This window comes from Cryptomeria japonica, chromosome 8, assembly GCF_030272615.1.
Source record: "Cryptomeria japonica chromosome 8, Sugi_1.0, whole genome shotgun sequence".
In the NCBI taxonomy this organism is placed as follows: domain Eukaryota; kingdom Viridiplantae; phylum Streptophyta; class Pinopsida; order Cupressales; family Cupressaceae; genus Cryptomeria; species Cryptomeria japonica.
Window position 1 is genome coordinate 674,725,151 of NC_081412.1, and position 26,368 is coordinate 674,751,518.

Here is a 26,368-nt window from a genome sequence, read left to right on the forward strand (position 1 = left end):
GCCGAGAGTAGTGTCGTGGGCAATGTCGCACCGACCATACCATCTCCCACTATGCACATAATCTCACCAAGTGTTGTTAACCCCGTGGGGTGTGTTATTAATATTGCATATCAACAGTCATATAATAACCATAGGATAGAATAGTAACCAAAAACTCAAAGCAATGCTTTCATTAATGCCAAAATGTCTAGTACAATAATCATTCTCTGCATCAGTGTATCCAACAACAAGTACAAGAGCATATATAAAGACACAGTCGAGGGTTGCGGTTACCACCCATGGGGAACCATCATGCAACGGACAACTACCCTCAACGACACTAACATACTTAACCAACGTAGCTTAACAAGTAATACAAAGCCCATTTTACGACCAACAAGTGCATCACTAAGAATTTCTAAGCCAAAAGGGGTGCAAGAAGCCACACCAATCACCATCCTGGAAAAATGGAGAACAACACTGACCGCCAACACCAATTTCAAACCTTCAGAACCACACGGAAGTCCATGGCGCACATCATTTTTTTGATATTTTAAGATGCCAAAAACCTTCTTCTCCACTCTAATTTTTTTCAGCACCTTAGCTCCAGACTCCATCGAATGATTTTTCAATCTGGTTGTCGTTTTTTTTTAAATTAAATGCATGCTTGTTTGAATGTCGGTGCATTTTTTCTTTTCACATGCCTTCCGGAGGGAGTGTTTCAATCCCTCCACGAACCATCTCTTTTTCAACCCATCCGTTGGTTGACTCTCCATTTTCCCCAACAATTCCTTGAGCCGCCGACTATAGGCTCGGACCATCTCGTTCTTGTTCTGCCAAGTGCTTTGTGCCATAGATTTCGGCTACTATTTCATTGTCGTCTCTGAGGAGGTGGAACTCTATCTCGAACTCCTTCTTCAAGTTGGGCCATGTGCCGACTTTGGCCTTATCCGTATCGAAGTACCAGTCGATGGCCACTCCCCTTAAGGTTGTTGGAAATTGTGTTACCCATTCATCCTGGTCGGTAACACCGTTCGCTGACCATATGGTTTCACGAGTGCGGCAATGGCGAACGGGATCTTCCTTCCCGTCGCCATTGAACTTCGGCAGCTTTTGTTTACTGGCCATTGATGGGGGTTGTGTCGCCTGTCATGCACCTACACCACTCCCACCCATGCCGGTGGTGTTTGTTGTTTGAGTGACTAGGGGTATGGTGGTTTGTACCCGCATGCTTGGTGTGATGGGTCCCAAGAGGGGGTCCTTCTTGCCATGTGCCTGTGCCTCCTCCGCACCTATGGTCATACGATTGCCCTCCCCTCCGTTCTCACCCTCGTCGTATGTTCGCTCCCTTTGCTGGTCCTCCATGCGCGGTGTAAGGGACAAATTCCTGAACTGATCCCGGGTGTCTTCGACCAGATTTCTTTGTAGCCTTGTTTCCTCCAAAAATTCTTCGTAGCTTCTCACCCTACGGTGTTCTAGCGACACGTACAAATCTCCTTCGGCTTCTGCTCTTGCACCCTCCGTGACACCTCCTTGGTTCCCTTCGGGCAACCCTTCGGCAAGTTGTCTCAGCCTCCATCTACGTTCTACTTGTTGTTCCAGAATCAAGGCTCTCTGTGCAGCCTCCCACTCCTCACTTTGTGCCTTCTTATTTCTATCCTTATTTAATAAGTTGGGCCTTAATTCCCATACATAATGTAGGAGTGTTCTTTATTCTGCCCCTAAGGCTCAAGTTTCTCGTCGTCGCTTGCCATTACACTCATCTTCCCAGTGACAGATGTTTTCTTCGTACTCCCGGAGGACCTATTGGCGTCGCTCCTCATGCTGGATTTCCTCCCTTCAATGCTGGTGGGCAAGGGTTGCTTGGGCTAGGAGACGCGGGAGTTGGTGCAACAACCTATTTGCCGTCGGAATGACGTTGAGAGCGTCCTAGACTACACCCTCGGGTACCTCTTCCTATGTAGCCTCCCCTCGTACAAAAGTCTCTATAGCCGCTTGGAACCGGATCACGAAGTCGCCTGTCAATGCGTTCTCCCCTTCGTAAAGTTCTCTCAGTCGGCTATCATCCCCCTCGATGCTATTGCCAATGGGCTAGCCCATTATCCTCCATAGGACATTCACGCCTCGTGGCTACCCAGATTCAAATGGCAGCAGCCCCAGATGTTTACCCCGTGGCGTGTGTTATTAATATTGCATATCAACAGTCAGATAATAACCATAGGATAGAATAGTAACCAGAAATTGAGAGCAATGCTTTCATTAATGCCAAAATGTCTAGTACAATAATCATTCTCTGCATCAGTGTATCCAACAACAAGTACAAGAGCATATATAAAGACACGATCGAGGGTTGCGGTTACCACCTGTGGGGAACCGTCGTGCAACGGACAACTACCCTCGACGACACTAACATACTTAACCAACGTAGCATAACAAGTAGTACAAAGCCCATTTTACGACCAACAAGTGCATCACTAAGAATTTCTATGCCAAAAGGGGTGCAAGAAGCCACACCAATCACCATCCTAAAAAAATGGAGAACAACACTGACCGCCACACGTACCAATGTCGCCACCACGAAGGTGCCAGTTGCCATGGATGCCACAATCACACCAACAGAGCATGAAGGAGCAAATGCAAAGGTTGATAGTTGGCTTAGCTAGTTTGAGGAGACACTGACTGCCCCTCCCCCGACATCACCTAAATTATTGAAGGATTTGGAGATCTCGCTAGCTACAAAGGGGGAAGTCGCGCACTTGGTAGTTGCAGGAGAGATGGAGAACGAAGTAGTAGCAAGGGACCAAGCAGTACAAGTTATCGAGCATGTAGAGACATTGCAAGTAGATGAACCTAATGGCCATGTCACACAAGAGATTGCCACTATTTCCGAATCGGTCAAGGCTAAGGCCAAGGTACCAGTAGATGGGGATTCAAACGGGTCTAGCGAGGATGAGACACAAGGCTTGCATATCTAGATTTGAAAACCAAATCTCCATGATATCTTGGGTATGGCACGAAGATATTTGTCAGAACTAGAAGATAACGCCTTGGTTACACACAAGGTGGCAGTGTTGTCACGACAAATGGACATTGGGCATGCGCCACTGGCAGCTAATCAAGCGCAGAAGGTTTTGAACTTTATGTAGCTAGGTTGTGAGAGGAAGTTCTTTCGCTATTTCATATCCCGTTGATGGCCTACTGCAGAGACCCATGAGATGCTGGAAGCATGGCATCCAACGAGACCCACCACAATGGTTAAGCATGATCGAGCACTCTCTGCACTCCACAGTACGGAGAATTGCTTCCGAAATGTTTTCTACCGAATGAAGAAAGCACACACTTCCCTAGAGCAAGTTGAGACAATGAAGGTAGATGCACTTCCCCAGGCAGAGGCTACTCGGGATACGATGATGAGGGAATTATTTGCTCAAATGGAACTTGTGTAGAGCAGCTTGCTCAACAAACACAACTCACCATCTCTGAGTAGGAGCGTCGTATGGCTTTGGAGGCACAATTGTCCGAGCATAAGGAGCAATTGGAGTAGCAGCAGACTATCTTAGCAGGAGAGGATGTCATGTTGGCAGAACTAGAGGAGTGCAAGAAAGTCATGGCTCAAGAGTTGGAGAAGTCCAAGAAGGATTTGATGGAGGCAGTGCAAATGGTGAAAAGGTCACCAAAACGAGGGTTGCTGGCTAAACGTGATCTGAGGCTTCGTATGGAGCATATGAAGTGTCTTCGCCGGACGCTTTCCACCTCCAGAGCCACATCCATTCTGGCGTCCTCTACTTGTACAGGGACGTCCTCACACCTTGCTTCTCAGTAATTTGTTGTTGTACATAGCCCCAACTTTGTTTTTGTCGTCTGGCAGACGACATCTTTTTAAGAGGGGGGTCAATGTAGTCAGCAATTTTGTTGTAGTTAATAAATAATGTTTTGTTAAGTAACAATTGGTGATGTAATGACATTTGTTTCCAAGTATTTGTTGGTAGTTGCCGATAGTTGGTAATCTTAATGAACCTCGATGTACTATATGTACTTCATGGTTGTCTTGGAAACCATTATGTAATGTCCCCTTTTTAGCTTGTTCCTATATTTGAACGATTAGCCTATCATTCTGTCCCTCGTAGGCTAATGAGGTTGTACAGAAGGTCTCATTCAATTGGCATCTACTCCAGGATTTAGTATGCTTTGGGTTGGATTTCGTTTGGTGTCATTTGGTCTCCATTTGCTATACATTTTCCATACTTACTATTTATAGTAAGCCAGAAGCTCATAGAGAGGGGACCTTTCTATTTTTAGAAAGTGCATTTGGTCACATGGGGAAAAGCAGGATGAACTTCCCTTTGAGACAACAAATCAAAATGTTGAGTATTTTGGGAGTTATGAAGATTTTAGTGGTCAAATAAAAATTAAATCATTAAATGGCTTATTATAAAGTTATAATTTAACTTTATAATTTCACTTAAGTTGAGGGACAAGTCATCATTGGAAGGGGGCAATTTGAGGAATTAATTATGAGTGCCAATCTTAATGAAATATTAAATGTTTTCCCTAAGTCTTAATGAAATAACATTTTAAATGTTATTAATATGTTTTTTATGGGAAATCAAGCCTTAAGGAGGAATTAAAAGTAAAGGAGGATTTATCCCACATTGAGCGTGGAGATTGATTTGGAGTTTGAGGAATCTTTATAAACAAACCTTGTCTTCCTTCAAGAGCATGTTATGAGAGTATTTCATTGAAGCTATTTTTCCATTGTTGCTGAAAGTCAGTGACTGGTTAGTTTCTAAGGATGAAAATCCTAAGAAGCTGAAGGTTGGACGCAAACCCAGACCTTCAAGTAGAGTGGATTTATATCAGAGTCCACCATTGGGTTTAATGCATGAGTTTGGATTCATAAGTAGCTGAGACAGCGACCATTTGAAGAGAAGAAAAAATACAGATTTTTGTGCATAAAAAGCGTATTTGTGCAAGGGTTTGAATATATTTTGAAAGTACATTCATTGCAGACCTGTAGCTTCATTTCTGGCAGCCATTGTTAATCAGAATTCAAGCTTTAATTTGCTGCTACAGTCAAGCGATTCACCCAGCAGTATCACGTAGTCTATTTCTTGGCCCAACACCTAAGTCTATTGGCTGTTTTCATTACCACATGGGACACATTAGGCAATGCAGGCCTGATTGAAGGTTTATATGTTGAATTTACACTTCCAGCTGCTAAGCGTGTTGGAGAAGGACCAAATCGATCACCTTCTTGTGCTTCAATCTATCTTATTCTTAGTGTCCAGCTATTGATGATCAGTGGCATTCATCTCAACATGGTGACCATCATTTGCAGCAAACAGCTATATATCAGGTTCTTTTTGGATTTGTAATACATTGAACATATATATGTTGCTGTTGTAGATGACATTAATCTGAACATATCATTGAATGTGAAGTGTCCAAGCAACTACTTGTTCATTGTATTTGATGATTGCAAATAATAGACTTAGGATTGCTTAGAAAGGGGTTTGAAGCTGGACTTATGTATTTAATGTGATGTGCATTTATGCCCAGCAAATGATAGTTACATGCCAACTGTTTGACGTAATGTCTCTTGGCTGTAGATGCTGATTTGTATTTTCTTTAGCCATGTATCTCTTTCATGTAGTTTAATTTATTAGTTCAAATTCAAGGATTGGCATCTTATGTTCAAAATTCACAAGCAATCAACTGAAACATCATTTGGCATCAAGCAAAACAACAAACAAAACAATCAGAAATTTATAACAGCAGGTTAAGAAGTTGAAGGACAACTGTTTGACAATATTCCTTGAAGCATTTAAGGCCATAATCAGCAAGGGATATTACACATTATGTATTGTATACATTTGCATTTTGAAATAAATGATATATCTTTTTGGCCATCTTATCGTGTTGATATTGTTATGTTACCTTTCTATATGATGTCAATTCCATTTACTGTTTAGTCTGCATCTAAACCAGTTCCCTTTGGGAGTAAACAAGAATGTCAAATCACAAATGGTGGCAAATAGAAAGAATTCAAAAACATTTAATCACTAGTAGTCTCAAAGTCAAATCAATGGTCCCATATGAGATCCTTTTAGCAGAGACTAAAATGTTCCCAATTGAACCTTCAGCAATCATTTGCTTGCTAAATTACTTTAAAAAGGTTGAAAATATAGATGAGTACCACTAGCCCAAGATGGTTGTTGAAAAGGAGCTAAATCGTAGGAAAAAAGTGGGTGTTAGAAAAATTTAGGAATGCCCAGTGGACAAAACAGTTAGGCAAAAAGAAAAGCATACTATGTCAAAGAATTTAACCCCATGTGGAAACATGATGATAAGACTATTTGAGATCCACAATCAAAGGAAATGCTAAACTTTTAATTGCACAACTAAGAACTAGCTCTCATCATTTGAGATGTGAAACTTGCATATGGATGGTACCCAAAGAAGTTTGGGAAGAAAACTTGCATTTTTTTGCAGCAAAGGGGTGGTAGAAACTGAATGGCATTTTATCAAAGAATGTGCCTCTGCCACCTATGAAGATAACCATTTTTAGTTTGTAAACAACTTAAAAGTGAGCAATCTGAATGAACTTTTTGAAGAGCCAAGACTTCACAAAACAGCAAGTTTCTTACTCAGGATTCTTAACAGAAGAGTCGGTGTGGGAAAAAATCAGAATGCAGATTAGTTTGTTATCTCCTGGACATTTAGACCACTGGTCTCACAAACATCATTAAAATTCCTTCATTCCTTCATGCATTCATTCACTAGCAATTTGTTTTGCTCCGCATTCTACCACAGGTGAGAGTTATAGTATGCGGTTTGGAAGTTAAGTAAAGATACATATGCAATGTTATCTTCCAAAGTTTGAGAGATTGAGCTTCAGCAGACAGAAAGTTAGGTGACAGAGTGTTCATTGTGCTAGTTGGTCAATTGGGTTGATGTTCCACAGTAATGCACCAGAGGATTGTAGCTTGTGCGAATCAGAGGTAGTGTGTGGATGTGCTTTCGAGCTACTAGAGTCTATGTTGGGTAACACATAACATGTCTGCTCTTCTTGAGTAACGTGTGGGATTTTGGACCTAGCCTATTACACGTTTGATTTGGGTTTATTGTTGTGGATGACCTGCAAATGCAATAATCTTGTTCTAGGCCAACATGTGAATGTAATTATCATTGTAATGCATATATATTTGACCTAGGTTCACTCCTAGTGTGTTTGTGTAAGGGTAGCTAAAGAGCTATGCAAGTTGCTTATCCAATTAGCAGAGATAAAATAAGGTGTGTGGATCATGTTGTAGATCCTATACACACTGAGAGAGTCTTTTGAAGCTGATCAGATCTGACAAATGATGCAGTCTAAGTCTGGAAGGTCCGCAAAATTCATATCCTGTTGTAACTGAGGTTGTTGCCACAAATCTGAGTTGGTGCTCAGTTTCAGAGTTAGGGGATTGGTGTCTTTTGTAGGTTGGTGCCTACAAATTTATTGTACGGGGATTGGTGTCTCCGGTGGATTGGTGCCCATTAACATTCGCAAGTTTCATATTTCTTTGTGAGGCTGGATTTGAACAGCAGATCCAAGCAGCTATTCTCACCATGATTTTTCCCTTCTAGGTTTACACGTATATCTGGTTTTCTTATGTGTTGATGTGTGATTATATTTATCATTTGGTTAGCTGCATCAATGTTAAACTAAGAACCAAAAATAGTTCTAATGATGAATTGGATTTGATGTTGCGATTTTGCATATACTGATTCACCTACCACACACCCTCACTCCCCCCCTTCCCCAAGTATATTTGTGTTTAACAAATGAGTCACAACTTAGAATTCCTACTTTAGATGTCCCTATAGGATTGAACTTGGGTCTCCACAATAAAAACCCAACATTCTAACCAATTAATCTCCTTGGACATACATTCAATTTTTTGATTCTAAGATGGCCATGTGAATGTTTAGATTCCCAACATTTAATGTCCTACTACAGGACAGGTCTCTAAGGGATAAATTCTTCAATGTTTGTTTCAAAATAATCAACCCAAAGATTACCACTTAATGGATTTTAAGAAAAAAACAATTGGATGAGCCTGTTTCATAACCTTTATTCCTTATTAATCATCTATCTCTTGTGAAGAACAATCTTTTTGACGTCTATCTGCAGCACAGATGCAAAAATTGAGCTTTCAGCCATGTCAAACGAGAGCTACACAAGTTTTGAGAGAGAGAGAGAGAGAGATCACAAGTTCAGAAATCTGAGATGACACAAGATAAAAACAAGAACTACAAATAAACAGTACCCTATACTTACTTTGTATGGGGTTCACTGGAATAACGCATCAATGCAGGAATCAATCTTCTTGGGTTCAAATTGCTTGCAGCCATCCATGACTCAACAGTTTCATATGGGTCTAGCATGATTAAATCTGGGGCAAACTTGTACTACAATAATATGAATGATCAGATTCACAACAAAAAAGCAGTAAAGAACTTCTTATATTATCACACTTCATAAGTATCCCACATTTTATTCCGACACTGTTTTTTCCCTATAATCATACATTGGGTAGTTCATGTATATGTACCTGCAACTCTGGAGAAACATTTGGTTTTTGCAATACTTCCAAAGCTTTCCTAGTCTCTCCTTGCTGAGATCAATAAATAGAGGCCTCAAATATGTTGTGAAAAAAGAGGATGAAATTATACAAGACTAAAAGCAAACAAATTCTTATCAATTCAGGACATTGATAAGGTTGCAAGAAACTAATAAATTCCCACAGTAACACCAACTATAAAATTTCTTAAGCAAATACACTTTGATTGTAGGCAATCTCTTATCCATAGTTAAACCTAAAACATTTAATTGGTACATAACTGATGCCAGGGGTAGACTGTTCATAATGCATAGATAATACCACTATTCCATAGTAGATAGTACTAACTTTTGTGATTGCAGTAATTAAAATGAAAGCTGAATCATGATAATTATGGTCCTGACTGAAGATATTAGTAAATTTGGATAAGATTATAGAGAGCAAGTACACAAGGTTCGGCCTTCTAAAATAAGACCTATACCTCCATAACATTGTAATGGACAGAAGAAAATAAAAGGATTCCAGATGGATGTCAGATTCCTTGGAAAAGCGTACTTGATATTATCAATGTGTAGACCATTAAATTTGTAAACCATGATATTCTGTCTAATCAGATGGATAATTTCTACGCCAAAATGCCAAGGTAGATGGCATTAATGTAAGACCCCCGCCCTTTCTGTACTTATGCTCAGTTGTGTGTGTCGACATTTTATCAAACACTTGGCACGCATTTATCTAAAGACTATTTTCAGAGTTTAAGCTGATTCTCGGTGGTTTGTGTGAGTTTGGTGCAACAATGTTTGATTTGGTTTAACAAGTTTTTTCCTTAAAATATAGAGATGCAAAATAACATTGGTATGGTGAAGGATTTTCAAATATACCTACTAAATATTCCTCATAAAATCAGAACTGAGACAATATTACAAATTACCCCATCATATTGTCATTTCCTTTTGAATTAGATAGTTACAGCAGTCCACATACCAATACAAGTGCTCTTGTAGCGATAAGTTTGTGACTTCAACTCCAGCTTCCCTCTTGACTCCAGATGCAGCCTTCCTTGAACACACTGGTTCGATAGGATGTAACCCAGTCACTTCAGCAAGAAAATAGAAAAGCCCAGGGGTATGTGCAGCTCCCAAACAGCAGTTACAGACTTGACACCCTTGGGAAAAGTCGCAGCACCTACATAACACCTTCAGAACGATTCTTGGGCTGCCACGGCCCACTCCCAGAGCTCTCTAATCTGTACGATACCTTTTCTGAGTCTCAGCAAATATTGATGAACTCTCCAAAGTGTAAACAGCCAGCAACTTAAACCACGCCCAGCAGCATTGTGGTGACAAACTTCAAAACGGACCTGTAATAATCCTATCAGCTTGCATAGTCTCTGCGCAACACCCTAGCTGGAAGTATTTGCTCGATATTCCTCCATTCACACCCAAAGTCCTACTGTGATATTTCTAGCTGCACAAAATATTTAGAATGCCAATATTTCCCAGACCTGGTCTCGCACAGGCATAGGAAATGTTGCTCTTGAGGTGTATCGTCCCCAAAAGCCAGCTCTACAATCTCATTAGTCATGAGAGATCGAACCCACAGCAAAGTACATAACCAAGCATGCCCAAATCATACCATTCAGCCACTTAAATAGCTTCTCAAGAGCTTGATTCCCAAGGCACCAGCAATGTGGGATAATGCATTAGAAGTCGTACTTTTAAATACTATTCTCCTTTGAAGGGCGCCAAGTCTCTACATGAAAGGGGACTTTTAGTTTTTTCCTTTTAACTTTAGTCCCAACAGTAATTAATACGTTAAAGTTAAATATTTAAATTTAACTTTAATATCTTTTAATTTATCGCCCAAATAACAAGTAGCTCAATAAAGTTACCAATCCGGCTAAAGAATAAAGATCACCCAAAAACTGACATTTCGAAATTGCATCAAATATTCTAAGTCACTGGAGCATTGCTGACTTACTATCAATAGTAAGTATCCGGAAACCCCATCAAATCAACTCCGATTGGCCTGAAACTGAAATCACCTAGGCCAAATCCCTCTCTGATCCCTGTGAAGTCCTAGTTAGCCCTCGGGACCATGAAAAAATGGGCTAACATCACATCGTCACATGAGTGGCTAAAAGAGGGACACTACAATTAAATATGAAATGGCACCTACTGAGGATTTCCATAATAGATTTTACTAATGACCACACTTAAAGGCTCGCCCAAATTAATAAAAACTAGATATATGTCTTGATCACTGCAACGTATATTCTCATTCCCCATGTGTGCTTGCAAGTACATAGAACCAGACAAAAAACATTTACACATATCCCATTGATGATCAAAAAAATTTATTGACATTATTGTTTCAAGTGAGTTAATCAACCTTCTTTTCTATATCCTACAAAATAGTTAATGCTAATGTTCAACTGTGACATTTGTCTATCTATAAGAAAGAATGTGATTAGTCAATTTTGTTAGAGAACTCGCAATAAAATCGAAAACAAGTTACATTTCAATTTTGAAAATTTTATTAAAAGCTTCCATTCCTTGAGAAACAACTTCTTGTCTCATAAAGCAAATGTTTTCAAGTCTATGAAAAAAAACAACTGTTTGAGTTGTAAATAAGTTACCTTCAATAGGGAACAAAGGGGACTGTTAGAATGGCCATACATGTAAGCCACACGTACTTAAATTGCAAATAAATATTTATATTTGTTGGTATCTATGGTAGTACCTGTGATGTCCCCATCCTTTACATAAAAACGATTTAGCATCAATCACACATGTGGTCCAGGTGTGGCAGACCTTGGACACTTTCAAGTTAGTTAGCAAGTAGAAGTAAGAATTGTACATAGCATTTAGTATTTACAAAACAGTTAGACTTGTATATTCTTGGTGAAAGATGATAACTTGCAATAGGCAGAGCCAGCTTATATGGAGGTCATCAAGATGAAAGCTAAAGCAATATCATATCAAAGAAAATTGTCTTAACTATAAGGCTTCACGATTTTCTAGGTAACATCTTCATGAAGCAGTAACTTGAAGGATTAACAGTGATAAGAAGGATTGTTGATATGTGAAAGTACAATAGAAAACCATGTGATCAATTATCAAATCCAAGGCACGTCATAAATTTCTCCAACCAGCTGTTCATGTGTTCAAGATTGGAGTTAAGTTGACTAAGCCATATGAAGATCCTTAACCAAGATCATCAACAGCCTTCTGTTTCCACAATTGATGATAAAGAGGAATCGAATATCAGAGACAGCATCAATGTTTCCATAAGAGCAATTGATTAAATCAAGAAAGTATAATTAACAAACAGCAATCTGTATATATCTAAGCCTCCGTGAGCAATTATATCAAACATGAAGAACAAGCAAAACAGACATTAATGCCATCATTATCGCCACCCAAAAGAAGTATATCAAATGCTGTTAATTAATAACAGATTAGTTATCCACATAAGGTGTGATTACCATGAAATTCAAATAGTCAAGTGGTGCAATCTGGAGATAAGAGTAATTTAATTAATGAAGAGATGCAACCATTTAAGAGTCACAACCCTTATGAAAGGTACATGAAGGGTTTAAAAGGCCTTACAAATCATTTTGGATATCATCATCAAATCAATTTATCGCTTATTTCATCCTTATTGGATCGCTCTAAATGAGCATTTGGCCTGAGAGTCAAAACCGGTTGCATATAGAACAAGTTCGATATCAGAGAGAGCACCATCATCATTGCAAGCATATAAAGTCAGATCAGAAACAGCATCATATCACTATAAGTACCATATATACATTTGCATAACTATATCGTTATATCAGGAACAGCAGATCAACCATCACTATAAGCAATAGGAATACATATATATAGTAGCATATTTCTTTTTATCATAAGCAGAGACAGCTACCGACCAGAACATCTTCTAGCATACTCTCCATTGTCATATCAGAGAAGGCTAATTTTGTTAGCAGAAACACATATGGATATTAAGATCCTCTTTGCATAATTGTTATCAATCCTATCAGTGACAGCAGATATAATCTTATCATTCTTAAATTGCACTAAGTGTAGATATATACACCAAATCATCTTGCATAAGTCTAAGTGTTGAATCAAAGATAGCAATGATATTGTTCTCATATATCATATCAGTTGTACCACATAAGAACAATCTTTTAGAAGTTGTATCATAGACTAGTAATCTTACTTCAATCATTATCATTTAAGTGTTATGAGAGACTTTAAGGAAAGAAGTCTCTTGCAATTGATTCTTTTGAAAGTAACTGTCCCTGTTTCCTAAGTTTGAACATAAGGGGGCATTACAGTGGTATTAGAGCACTGCATTATTAGAATATTGTAATGTTTCTTTAATGGTCATCTTAGTCATCTTAGTCATTTTAGTCGTCTTTAGTTAGTTTCTATTTTCAGCTTCAGTTTATGATTGTTTCTTTTAGAAACATTGTCTCTTGTAAATTTTTTATATAGAGCTCTCGCACTATTGTTTAATACATCGAATATTTTAACATGGTATCAAAGTAGGCCAATGGGATTTAATAAAATTTGGCGAAAAAAATTCGTAACCTCTAGAATTTTTTCCAAAAATTTGTTTTTCAATTTTTTATAAATCATTGGAGGTTTTGTTGAAATCTTAGCAAAATTTCATGGGCTCTTTTGGAGCTATAATTCAAAATTTTTGTGGGTTCGTGGACCTGTGTTTGTGGGCAGTTTGGGTGCTATGTTTGAAGGTCGTGGAGATTTTCTTCTTTTTTTCTCATGCCCACGGTTTCTGGTTTCTCTTTGCGGCTGTGGTGTTTCAGATCTACAACCCACATTTGTATTCTGCATCCTACGACCTATGGTTTCCAATCCTCTGTACCTGCAATCTAGGGCTTCGTGGAGTCGGGCCTTGTTCGATGTCTTCAACTCCCAACACAATGCGACTAGGGCACACAATCTGCCTCTTTGTTTGGTCGCCTGGAGATATTTTGATGGGTTTTAATAAAAATTTTCCCTCAAAAAAAATTTTTTAATAATTTTTTCCCTTAAAACATTTGGGAGGGTTTTAATAATTTTTATCCTAAAAAAATATTTTGTTTGGTTTATAATATTTTACCTTAAAAATTATTTTGTAAGGTTTATGATTTTCTCCTCAAAAATTATTGCAAGGGTTTTTCAATTTTTGCCTCAAAAATCATGTTGGGTTTTTCCTGATTTTATCCACAAAAATCATGGGTACACGTGTTCCTGTCTTAGGGTTTTTACCTTTTTTTCCGAAAAAAAAACGATGCTTTGTAAACTTCAGTTTTTGGGTTTGGCAATTTTTTCCTTAAAAATAGTGGCTTCTTGCAGTCAGTTTTTGAGCATCATGCTCATCTGCAAAAGTTTGTGGAAAATTTGTGTTATCTAAAAGTTCTCCAGATTCTAGGAGGGTCAATGGCAGGCTCATCTTAGTGACAAGGTCAGTGGCAAGCTCATGTCGCAAAACGTTCTAAGAAGAAGGGGGTAGCCTTCTTTGTTTTTCTCTGGGTAGTTAGAACGATGACAATTAAGGGAGGGTATTAGAATATTGTAATGTTTCTTTAATAGTCATCTTAGATTCTTAGTCATCTTACTCATTTTAGTCGTCTTTAGTTTACGATTGTTTCTTTTAAAAAGAAACATTGTCTCTTGTAAATTCTTTATATAGAGCTCTCACTCTATTGTTTAATAACATCGAATATTTTAACATACATTTTGTGGTTATATTGCATTGTTCCTAAACTAGGACATTACATTACCCCTACAAAATGTTGCTTGTACTCATGTTGGTAGTCTTTGATCAAGTTATTCTTGTCGTGTTATTATTAATATCAACTAGGTTCTTTCTCTAGTCAAGTTGCGAAATTGTCTAATCACAGTCTAGTTTTTCAAATAAAGACACTTGCAAATTGTTTGAGGTTGTATTGTGCCAAGTGAAAGACACAAGTTTCTAACTAATGCAGGAACAAGCAGTGTGAAGAAAGAGAAGGATATGGCAGAGGCTTGGGCCTAAAATCATTAAAGATTGACAAATAGAAAAGCGAAAGTCCTCCAAGAAAAGGTAAAGTGGGCACAAGCCTTTCTATTGGGGCATAATTTCAATGGCAATACTACAAGGAAAGGATGCCTAAGGTGCCAAACATTGTCCAAAACCACACTAAGGATCAATAGGTGGTGAAGACAAGTGCATGTTCTTCCAATAGGAAGGAATTACATGAAGATTATGGGACATAGTGCAGCTTTGCCTCGGCAATACCACTCTAAAACTTCAACAAGGACGGCAAAGGTGTTGCAAAAGTGCATTAACGAGGAAATGTGTAAAACTTAAGTGAACAATGCACTTTATTGATGCTAATGCCATTCTAAAACTTTGATTTAGGTGTTGAAGCCAACAAAAGAGCACAACTAGACATATGAGCCAAGGATAAGAGAATTGCAAATTTTAAATGGTTGTGCCATTCGAAAATGTGCTGCAAACAAGAAACAAGAGGATCAGGAGGCCAATGAAAGGTAATTGATTCAGGCAACTCCACACAAAAACTAATTTATAAATGTAGCAAATGCAATATGGAATAGTAGCAACTTAAAAATTATGATTCCAAAATCAAATGATCTTCAGCTTTCTTTTACTTCCAACAAAAGGAAATAATCCTCAGCTTTCTTTTACTTCCAACAATCCCCATTACCTATGTATGTTTTTCACCCATATTTTGTTTTTCTTCAATACTTTGTTTGCTTTTAAAGAGGAGACCAACCAACCAACATAGGAAACCACCACCACTCAATGATGCTTGACCAGAAATAGACGTGTGAAGGTAAACACCTGTGAGAAAAAACAACCATGAATGGGAAACCATCACACAGAATCTGCAAGAGTTAATTTCTTACTTCTCAAGGATCACCCACTTTATGCAGCACTTGGAAACTAGAAAATGTGTGGGTCCCAACGTAACCACCAAGCAAAAGGAATATTATCTAATCCACAAGAGACAATATTGTGTGGGCCAAGTAGATGTGATACAACATCCAAAAGGAATGAATGAAATTTGAGTTTCTTTCACCCCATTCCCAAGATGATACTTGACGGGTCCTACCAAGTAAATCATGGGTTCTAATGGTTGAAGCACATGCCAAGGCAAAGAGGTAAGTGTGCACCCCAGTAAATCAGCAGATAAGTAATCAAGCTCAATCAATAAGAGCCTTAAACATTTGTGTCTAGCTCCACTTATGTTGAACCTGCTGGTAACTTCTGATTTTAATATAGGAATATGAATATCTTATTAGCCTCTATGATTCCTTGCAACACACACAAAAAAAAAAGAAAAAAAAAATTAAACTACTAGTGTTTTTGGGCAACGCAAAATTGCATGTAAACTTGGATGCTCCTTCATCAAGATGGAGATGATTTGTTAGAGTAAAAGGTATTAGTTTACTTAATTAATTAAATCATATTGATTTAATAATTAAGTCACCTTTTTCTCTATTTCACTTAAGCTAAATTTAGGAAGCTAAACTTAGGAATATTAATAATTAATTAATTATTAATTGCTTTTAGGGTTTTCCCTTTATAGGTTTGATCTCCTTTTATAAGGATTGATCCCTTTTGTAATTCATTATCTGATTATCATTTATTGCATTCTTTTTCTCTAGGTTTTCGAAGCTATCTTTGTGTTTTGTGAATCTTCCATTGTTGTGATAGGTTATTTGCATATAGGTGTTCACTGGATTCTATGAGGTTGTATTTCACAACTTTAACATGGTATCAAAGCTTCAGACCTGAGGCTTTCCTGTTCTTCAAATTGGGAGATTCTACCTATAGCAGGTCTTCTGTGCAATTTGGGTTGATTTGGACCTCACCATTGAATCCAGCACGTGTCAAATAGTCAAGATTGACCTTTTGTTTGTCAATTTTTGAATCACGGGGCCAGATCTGTTAAAGTTTAAAAATTTTGTGATCCAGGTGGGCACCTGTTTTTTGAAGCAATTTGGGCAAAAGAGGACATCACGGTTGGCTTTCGGAGGCCAATTCGACGAATTTTGATATATAATTCGATATACTTTGGCATCAGAGGCAAAAAAAAAAAAAATCTGGGCCATACGGCCCTCTATATGGAACTGTGGGCGGATTTTTTAAAAAATAAATAAATTTATTGTGCCGGCGATTTAACCGCTAGCGGTTCCGTCGAGCACAAACCGCCAACGGATTGTCTACGGTTACCATTAACCACAACCGCTGCCCCCACAGCCACCAAGCCACCTACCCACCGTCGCTACTGCTTTGCCTAGACGCCATCGCTTCTCTCCAAACCACTACCCGAGCTCCGCTCCACCTGCAGCTCAACCCAGGAACCACCTACCTGCCACCAAGAGTGGATTTTTTTCAAAAGTTTTTTTAAAAACAGGGGGGTCATTTTTTTGCGATATCGGGAGCAAACAGAGACATTTTTCGACAAAACATATATCATCATAGAGTTTTTTCCGAGCCGGATCCATTTTTCGAGGTTTTTTTTCAGATTTTGCAGTTTTGCAACATTTATTAGCAGTCAAAGTCAGAACTTTTGTTTGGCGCTTCCGGGGGCATATCTTTTGCATATGAACTCCGTTTTTTGCAAACGAATGGGCGTTGGAAAGGTGTTGGAACGCTCTATCAAGATCTGCAACTTATTTTATCAGAAAATTCATCAGGTACACAAAAACTTGTCAGAAGTTATTTTTGCTTTTTCAGCTTTCCAGCTTTCAAAATTGTACTGGGGTTTGGTTATTGTGTTGTGGGGGGGTGAATTTTTCTTGCTTTTTGTATTATCATATCAAAAATCCGAATCCTCTCTCTTTAAACACATTTCAAAAAAATAAACATCATGGCGGATACTTCTTCATGTGACCATCTTACACCACACAAATATCATACCTGGAAAGCACATATGACAAGACTTCTCATGTCTAAGGGGTTATGGTCCTATTTGGATGAGGTTCAGCCTCTCTTGACAAGACCCTTTGAGGTTCTACAACATAGGAACCAAATGGATGAGGCCATGGGTTTGAAGCACCACTAATCAGTTCAAGGCACTTCAGATTGAGGAAAAATTGACCACCTTGGCACCTGATTCTTTTCCATCTATTGAGGATTTCTTGATGAAATTCAAATCACTGCGATCATTGTTACAGGCTTGTGGTAAGATCAAGACAGACACCAAGTGTATATACCTAATTCTATCTAGGCTTCGAGGTTCCTTTCAAATATTCTCTTCTACCTTCTATTCCACCATGGATGCTTTGGGCACTCGATTTACCATGCCTTCATTTGAGGAATTCTGTGATAGGTTGACACGAGAGCAGTCTCACCTCACACAGCTAGATACTCTCCCTGGTTCAAAGAACCAACAATTGGTAGCTCAGCCGTCTAAGGGGAAGCAGATGCAGAAACAGAAGCCGAAGACAGATTCAGTAGGCAGTGAGAGTTCCTCCAAACCTCCATCGAAGTCTACTTCTAAACCACAATCCAACCCTAAGTAGGGTAATTCTTCTAAGTCTAGTGAGTCTTCCTCCAAGACTAAGAAGAAATCAGGTGAACCTTGCAGTTTTTGTGGCAAGGAAGGACATCCAGTTTCTAGGTGTTGGAAACGATTAGAGGCTTTAGAGGAGGCCATGCAGCAGCATCACATCACCTCACCTCAGACACCTTCCCCACCCACAGGGAAAGGTCATGCTCTTTCTACACGAGCATTGCCTTCAGGATCCACATGGATCCTAGATTCTGGTGCTTCTCACCATATGACACACACTCAAGAGTTTGTCACCGCACTTGCCCATTGTGGCACTTCACAGATTGCAGTTGGTGACTCTACATAGCTTTCCATTATGGGTTCAGGTCCTGTTCCATTGGATGATGGTTGTCTTCAAGAAGTACTTGTTGTTCCTAACATTTCGACAAACCTCCTTTCCATTTATCAGATTTGCCACTCTGGCACTGGTAAGACAGTTGAGTTCTCAACACATGATGTGGTTATTAGAGACCTTCATGATCCTGATTTGGTTGTGGCCACTGGGAGTGTTGATCCTGCATCCCGCTTATACAGATTTGATGGCTTTTACACGACAGATGGTACAGGTTCATCTCTTATAGCACATGCAAACACATTGAGCAAACTTTGGCATGAGCATTTTGGCCATGTCAATTACAGATATCTATAGCAGATGAGTACACAGGCACTAGTGATTGTGCTCCCACAAATTTCCTATACTAATGGTGTTTGTAGAGGTTGTGTACTTGGCAAACATCGTCGGGATTCTTTTCCTATCAGTGGGTCTCCACGTGCTATGGCACCCTTGGAGTTGGTACATAGTGACCTCATGTCATTTTCGACTCCTTTTTCAGGGGCTAGATATGTGCTCACATTTATTGATGACTTCTCCAGACGTACATGGGTGTACTTTCTAAAGTACAAGTCTGATGTCTTTGATTCATTTCGAATCTTTAAGACATTTGTGGAGAAGCAGTCTGGACTTTCTATCAACCGGATACGCACAAATAACGGGGCGAAGTAAGTGAATCAAGCCTTCAGATATTTTTGCACTGAGCATGGTTTACAACATCAGTTTACAGTTCCCGATACCCCTCAGCAGAATGTTGTTGCTGAGAGAAAGAACGGGACTTTACGAGAGATGGCCAATTGTATGATTCAGTCACGGTCTATGGATTCTTCTTTTTGGGTTGAGGCAGTCAATTGTGCCACTTATATTCAGAATCGGATGCCTCATAAGGCATTACGACATATGACTCCTGAGGAGGCTTGCACCCATGTCAAGCCCGATGTTTCTACATTTCGAGTATTTGGTTGTGAAGCTTGGGCATTTATTCTTGATGCTCAACGGAAATTCATGGAGAGGAAGAGCCGACCACTCATATTTGTTGGCTATTGTGAGGATGTAAAGGCATACGGGTTGTTTGATCTCGATTCTAGAGAGGTCTTGTTTCAATGGGATGTCTAGTTTGATGAGCACTTCACTCTGCCAGATTCTCCTTCACCCACTTCTCCCTCACTACCTACTCCTCCCTCTTCATCTCTTGAGGATTGTTTATCTCTTGAGGATGATGCAGATGTTGATCCACCACCCCCACTACAACCAGATCCATAGCTTTTGCCCAAGTGGGCCCACTTTACTGTAGAGGTAGTTGGTTCTATGGCAAGTGACCCTTCAGATACCCGTCGTACACGATCACATACTTTAGGTGCTAGTCTCTTGAGTCATGCCATTTGGGATGATCCTCAGAGGTTTTCAGAGGCGACAAGTCAGCTTGAGTGGGATAGGGCTATGGATGAGGAGTATTCTTCTTTGATGAAGAATCATACTTGGGATCTTTGTTCTCTTCCTAAGGGAAGAAAGTTGGTTTGGTGCAAGTGGGTGTACCGTACCAAGTATGTTGCAGATGGTTCGATAGATAAGTACAGAGCATGTCTTGTTGCTAAGGGGCTTTCTCAGGTTGAGGGTATTGATTACTCCGAGACCTTTGCTCCTGTTGCCAAGATGAATTCTATTTGCTTTGTACTATCCCTTGCAGCTTCACAGGGATGGCCAATTTTTCAGATGGATGTGAAGGGTGCTTTCTTGCATGGAGACTTACACGAGGAGATCTATATGGAGCAGCCTCAGGGGTTTGTGCAAGACACTTCTTTGGTTTGCAGACTTAGGCATTCATTATATGGTTTCAAACAGGCCCCTCGGGCTTGGTATGAGAAGATGGACTCTTTTTTGCTCTCCTCTGACTTCACTCGTTGTCATTATGATCCCACAGTTTACATTCAGCGTCTAGAGGGTGATCTTTTGACTCTTGTGCTATATGTTCATGATCTCATTATTACAGGTAGGTCATCCTCTATGATTCAGAGTGTTCAGAGAGCTTTGATGGAGCAGTTTGAGATGACAGATCTCAGTCTTCTGCACTATTTTCTTGGTCTACAGGTTGTTCAGTCTTCAAATGGGATTTCCATATATTAGCAGAAGTATGCTCTTGACATACTCCACAAAATTGGCATGCTTGATTGCAAGCCTTCCCCCAAACCATTTCAGTCGGGTGTTGTTATGTCCTCCACTTGCTCTACTCCTTCAGTAGATTCTACATTATACAGGCAGTTGGTTGGCAATTTGTTGTACCTGACGCATTCGCATCTTGATCTTTCCTTTGCAGTTGGCCTTGTCTCTAGGTTCTCACATGATCCACATGAGAGCCATTGGCAAGCTGCCAAACATATTTTGAGGTACATTCGGGGCACTTTACAGTATGGCATTCACTACACATTAGGGGCTCCTCACATAGTTGGCTTCACTGACTCAAATTGGGCTGGCGATGTCGATGATCGGAAGTCTACTCTGGCTTTGTTTTCTGTCTTGGTTCTGGTCCTATCACATAGTCTTGCAAGAAGCAATCTGCTATTGCATTATCATCTACAGAAGCTAAGTACCGAGCGGTAGTGTTAGCCAGCCAGGAGAGTTTATGGCTTCGACAGTTGTTGACAGAGTTTGGTTTTTCTCCTAATAGTCCCACACTTCTTTGGTGCGACAATCAGAGTGCTATACACATTTCCCGCAATCCAGTGGAGTTTCAGCGGACGAAGCACATTGAGATCCACATGCACTTCATCAAGAAGTTGATTCAGGATGGTTCACTCACCTTGGAGTACATTCCTACAGAGGAGTAAGTTGTTGACATCTTCACGAAACCTTTGGCATTGCCGCGCTATCTTCAATTGTCCTCTATGCTCGAGGTGAAGGAAGTTGTCCTTGGGGGGTCTTTGTGAGGCCGGCCTTCATGTTTTTATTAGCATGCTTTCATCTCTTTAGGAGAGGAGTTTTTTCCCACTGGGTTTTCTCCTTTTTCTCCATTTTACAGATATTTCATTGTACTTGGGTACCTCATCAGGCCTTATTGTCGGGACCCATTTTGGCTTTCATGCATCTAGTCCTTAGTTGTTTTTTAGCTTCTCCCTAACTTCATCTTAAGGGGGGGTGTTACAGTAAAAGGTATTAGTTTACTTAATTAATTAAATCATATTGATTTAATAATTAAGTCACCTTTTTCTCTATTTCACTTAAGCTAAATTTAGGAAGCTAAACATAGGAATATTAATAATTAATTTATTATTTATTATTAATTGCTTTTAGGGTTTTCCCTTTTTAGGTTTGATCTCCTTTTAAAAGGATTGATCCCTTTTGTAATTCATTATCTGATTATCATTTATTGCATTCTTTTGCTCTAGGTTTTCAAAGCAATCTTTGTGTTTTGTGAATCTTCCATTGTTGTGACAGATTATTTGCATACAAGTGTTCACTGGGTTCTGTGAGGTTGTATTTCACAACTTTAACAAGTTTCACTAGCAAGCAATGAGTTAAACAAACCAGTGAGTGGCAATGTAATAAGAAAAAGGCAACCAGCAATGTTAGACTGAAAAGAGCCCAAGTGTCACTTTATAGGTGGCTACACTAGTAGAAAAGTGCAACAACGAGGTAGAAGGGCTGTTATGAAATCGAAACAAGCATGAAGGTGAAAGGAAATAAACATAATCATAATTTTAAAAGAAAAAACTAACTTAAAATGCCACTTAAGTATCAACTGGCTTACAAAAATGAGACTAAGTATCAACTGGCTTATGAAAATGCGACAACTTAAAACATGAAGAAAATTGTAGTTTTGAGGAGCAGTTACCACATAATAAAAAAATCATCATTCAAAAGCAAAAAGAAATAAAGAAAAACCCACACTACTTCAATGGCATTCACAAGGGGTATATGTGATAAAGGTGGCAAGTTATTATGAAAGTGCAACAAAGGTGGCAAAAACAATCTAAAAACATGACTCAACTAAAAGCCTAAGATACTGGGTTCGTGGGTTTTGGGGCCCAAATGTGAACCGGATCCGCATGGGTTCGGGTCCGCGTTAGGTTCCCACAAGGTTCATCGTTTTCCTTGTGGGTTCTCCCTAGGTTAATGGTGAACCCTATGAGAACCCGAGCGAACCCAGGCACAAACCCAGGCACAGAACCACAGGCTAGGCGGGTCAAGTCACTAAAAAGTGACTTTTTTAGATTAAAAAACTACTCTTTTTTTGCCTTTTTGGGGCCAAAAACCCTAATCCGCCCTTGCTAAATGCATTTGAGACCCAAAAACAACTTCATTTGCTCATCTATTCTCTCTTGGTTTCATTTTGGCATTTTGAAGGGTAAGTGATTATTTTCAAAGGAGATTGTTTGTGGGGTGCTTGACAAAGGTGGAGAGCTTGCACAAAGGAGATTCAAGCACTTAAAGTAAGCATTTGTCCCTATTCTTTGATCTTTTGAAGAAATTTTCAAGTTTTTTTTTTCAAAAAAGTTTTTTTATAGAAAAAGATAAACAAGTTCTATTATTTTTTATAATGTTTTTTCATACTTACATTAGCTTTTACATTGTGTAATATTGCATTTTTGTTTTGTTTTTTTCTAATTTGAAAATGTTTAATTTATTATAATAGCAAAAAAACAAAATGGCAACAAGTTCGAGTTCAATGAGTGGGGGTTACAAGACAATAAACCAAAAATTTAAAGTTGATAGAGGATCTCCTTTATGGAACTATACTAAAATGAATCAACAACTTCCAGGAGATGGGGGATTTGATTGGGATTGTAATTTTTGTAAAACCAATTATAGGTGCTCGTATTATCGAGTGAAACGTCACTTTTTTGCCCCTACTGGGAAAGGGATTAAAATGTGTGAAGAGCCAAGTGGGAATGGGTTGCCCGCAACACAAATAGCAGCATTCATTAAAGAACAAGAAGAAGTTGATCAAGCTATAGCAAGAGAAAAACTAAGAGCTAATCCATTTGCAAGCAAAACACCAATAACTTTTCCTGATGATCTTAGAATACCAGAAAAGGCCCCCGATCACCCCTTCTTGAATATACCCGCTATGCAAGATGAAGTTGTTGAAGTAGATGATTCTCTTTCCCGCAAAAGAGGCCCATTGGAGAAAGCATTCAAAATGGAATCAAGAGATGTTGCAAAACAAAAAATTGCACGTTGCCTCTATGCCAATGGTCTTGGGTTGAATCAAGTGTTTCTATTGTTTCTGATGGATGGAAGGAAGCCAGAAACCGTCCATTGATAAATGTTATTGCAGTGTCCCGAAAGGGGCAATTTTTTTGAGGGCAGTTGATTGTGAGGGGCAGCTCAAAGATGCAGAATACATTTCTAGAATCCTCTTTGATTCCATAGATATGGTAGGACATGAAAATGTTGTCCAAGTCATCACAGACAATGCAAAGGTTTGTAGGGCTGTAGGTGCTTTGGTTGAACAAAGGTATTTACACATTTTTTGGACACCATGCACCATACACTCCCTCAACTTGGTCATGCAAGCAATTGGCACTCAAATAGATTGGGTGAAGGATATCTACCAAGAGGGTGAGGAGATCCAAATGTTTGTGACAAACCACCATATGTCACAAGCCATTTTCAGAAGCTTCTCGAGGTTAGAATTGCTGAAGGTAAATTTAATTTATGATTTATCTATTTAAATTTATTTATGCCATGTTTTATTTTATTTTATATTTTTTTCAATGTGTTATTGACATAATTTCTAAATGAACCTAGGTTGCTGAGACCTGATTTGCATCACATACAATAATGTTGAGACGTCTTTTGAAGGTGAAAGAGGCATTGAGTGCCATGGTTATTAGTAACCAATGGAATATTTGGAAGCAATCAAATTTAGAGAGGGCCAATAAGGTTAGGGATTTGATCTTGAATCTCAATTGGTGGGATAATGTGGAATATGTATTGAATTTCGCCGAGTCTATCATGAGTATGCTTAGGTATACTAATACAGATGCAGCATGTTTGGGGGAAGTCTATGATGGCATGGACACCATGGTTGAAAAAATCAAAGTCATAATAGCACAAAGAGAGAAGGACCCCCAAGAAAAAAATTTCAAAAGGGTGGAACAAATCATTCATCATCGGTGGGAACAAGATGACCACGCAATTGCATCTCCTTGCACATGCTTTAAATCCCATGTACTATAGCAGTGAAGTACTTTCTTTGCCAGGGAGAACTAAACAATATAGAGATCCTGAAGTTGTTGTTGGGTACAAGTGGGCATTTGCTAGACTCTACAGTGATCCTAAAGTGGTGGATAGTGTTAGGAAAGAGTTTGGTTTGTTTATGTCAGGGAAAAAGCTATAGTCCTTGTGCCATTAATGACCACTCCAAAATGGATGAAGTTACATGGTGGTACCTTCATGGTCAAGATTTTATGTTCCTCCAACCTCTTGCAATCAAGATACTATCATAAGTAAGTTTTTTAAATTAAATATTAACATTTGTATTGTAAGTTTAGCTTTTAAGTTTTTTTTAAAATTCTTTAATTTATTTTGCATTTTTTTAATTTTAAGTTTTGTTGGTTTTCTCTCAAAATTTCAAGAGGTTGCAAGTTCTTCTACGGCTGAACGGAATTGGAGTACATACTCCTTTATCCACTCAGTGAAGCGTAACCAGTTGGCTTCAAAAAGAGCAGAAGACTTGGTTTATATTCATTCCAATTTGCGTCTTCTAACACATAAGGGAAAATAGTACAAGGAAGGGGTAATGAAGCTTTGGGATGTAACCCCTAAGTGTACCAACTTGGATGCAACTGTTGATTATCTGAATGGAGTCACTTTAAATGATGATGATGAGATACCTACAACTGATGGAGCTAGTGAGAGTGGCACTTGTTTGGGTTCAAATGATTTTGAATTTGAACTTGGAGCAAATGATGATGATCTTGATCTAGATCCTTTTGATGATTGATGAACATTGAACTTTGAAGATAGAAGACAATTATTATTTTTGATTGTCAATTTTGTAATTGTAATGATTTTCATTTTAATCGTGATCCTGGACATATATGAATCTATGAAACATTGATATATATTATAAGGCATATGAGTATATTACATAATATGATATTGTTGAAATTCTGAACTATCAATTGAAATGGCATTTGGCATTGATCAATGATGAAGTAGAATACAATTAAATGTATTTAGATTTGTAATTTTGTATATTTCTTTAAATTTTTCCATATAATGTGTGTACATATATATATATATATATATATATATATATATATGTCTGTGTGTGTGTGTGTGTGTGTGTGTGTGTAGGAACAAACCCAACCACGAACCCAAAAGGCAAAAAAAAAAAATCCCCGAACCCACGAACCGGGTTTGCGTCTCTGAACCCCATCCCAAACCCGAACCGGTAACTTAGCTAAAAGCTAATTAAAACATCAAAATTTTGTACATTTTTTGAGTGACGTTGCTACATGAAAGTTCTAACAATGAGAAAAAAAAATACAATTTAAGTTGGGCACCATTTTGAGGTAGCAATGCCACATGAAAACTCTGCCTTGAATCTTAAATCAGCAACTTAAGATTTTCAATCCCAAGTCAAATCTTTAAAAACAAAAATTAGTGAATCATATCCATACCTTATCACCAGGCAGCCTATGTTAAGAAGAAAGCAGACTTAAAAGCATGAAAGAGACTATTTTAGGTCATTTGAGTAATTTAATTCCTCTTTGCAATGGATAGAAAGAGGGTAGCTTTAAATCGGGGCTTTATTGAGATTGTTTTATCATTTGATCCCTAAAAATGGTTCTATCATACAAATTGTTCTAGTTTATGAAAACTCTAACAACATTTAAAATAAATGTACTACATTCAAAAATAAATACACTA

At 38.6% G+C, this 26,368-nt stretch overlaps 1 protein-coding gene across 2 annotated transcripts in view; it reads right to left on the reverse strand.

Moving 5' to 3' along the window:
• The window catches only part of LOC131032370 (vacuolar sorting protein 18), a 251,231-nt gene that overhangs the window by 104,990 nt on the left and 119,873 nt on the right, over positions 1 to 26,368 (reverse strand). For both annotated transcript variants that reach the window (XM_057963318.2, XM_057963319.2), the window contains exons 17-18: positions 8,574 to 8,636; positions 8,300 to 8,430 (exon numbers count right to left, since the gene is read on the reverse strand). In XM_057963318.2, coding sequence (XP_057819301.1) covers positions 8,300 to 8,430; positions 8,574 to 8,636 — 194 coding nt within the window. The remainder of the gene's footprint in view (positions 1 to 8,299; positions 8,431 to 8,573; positions 8,637 to 26,368) is intronic.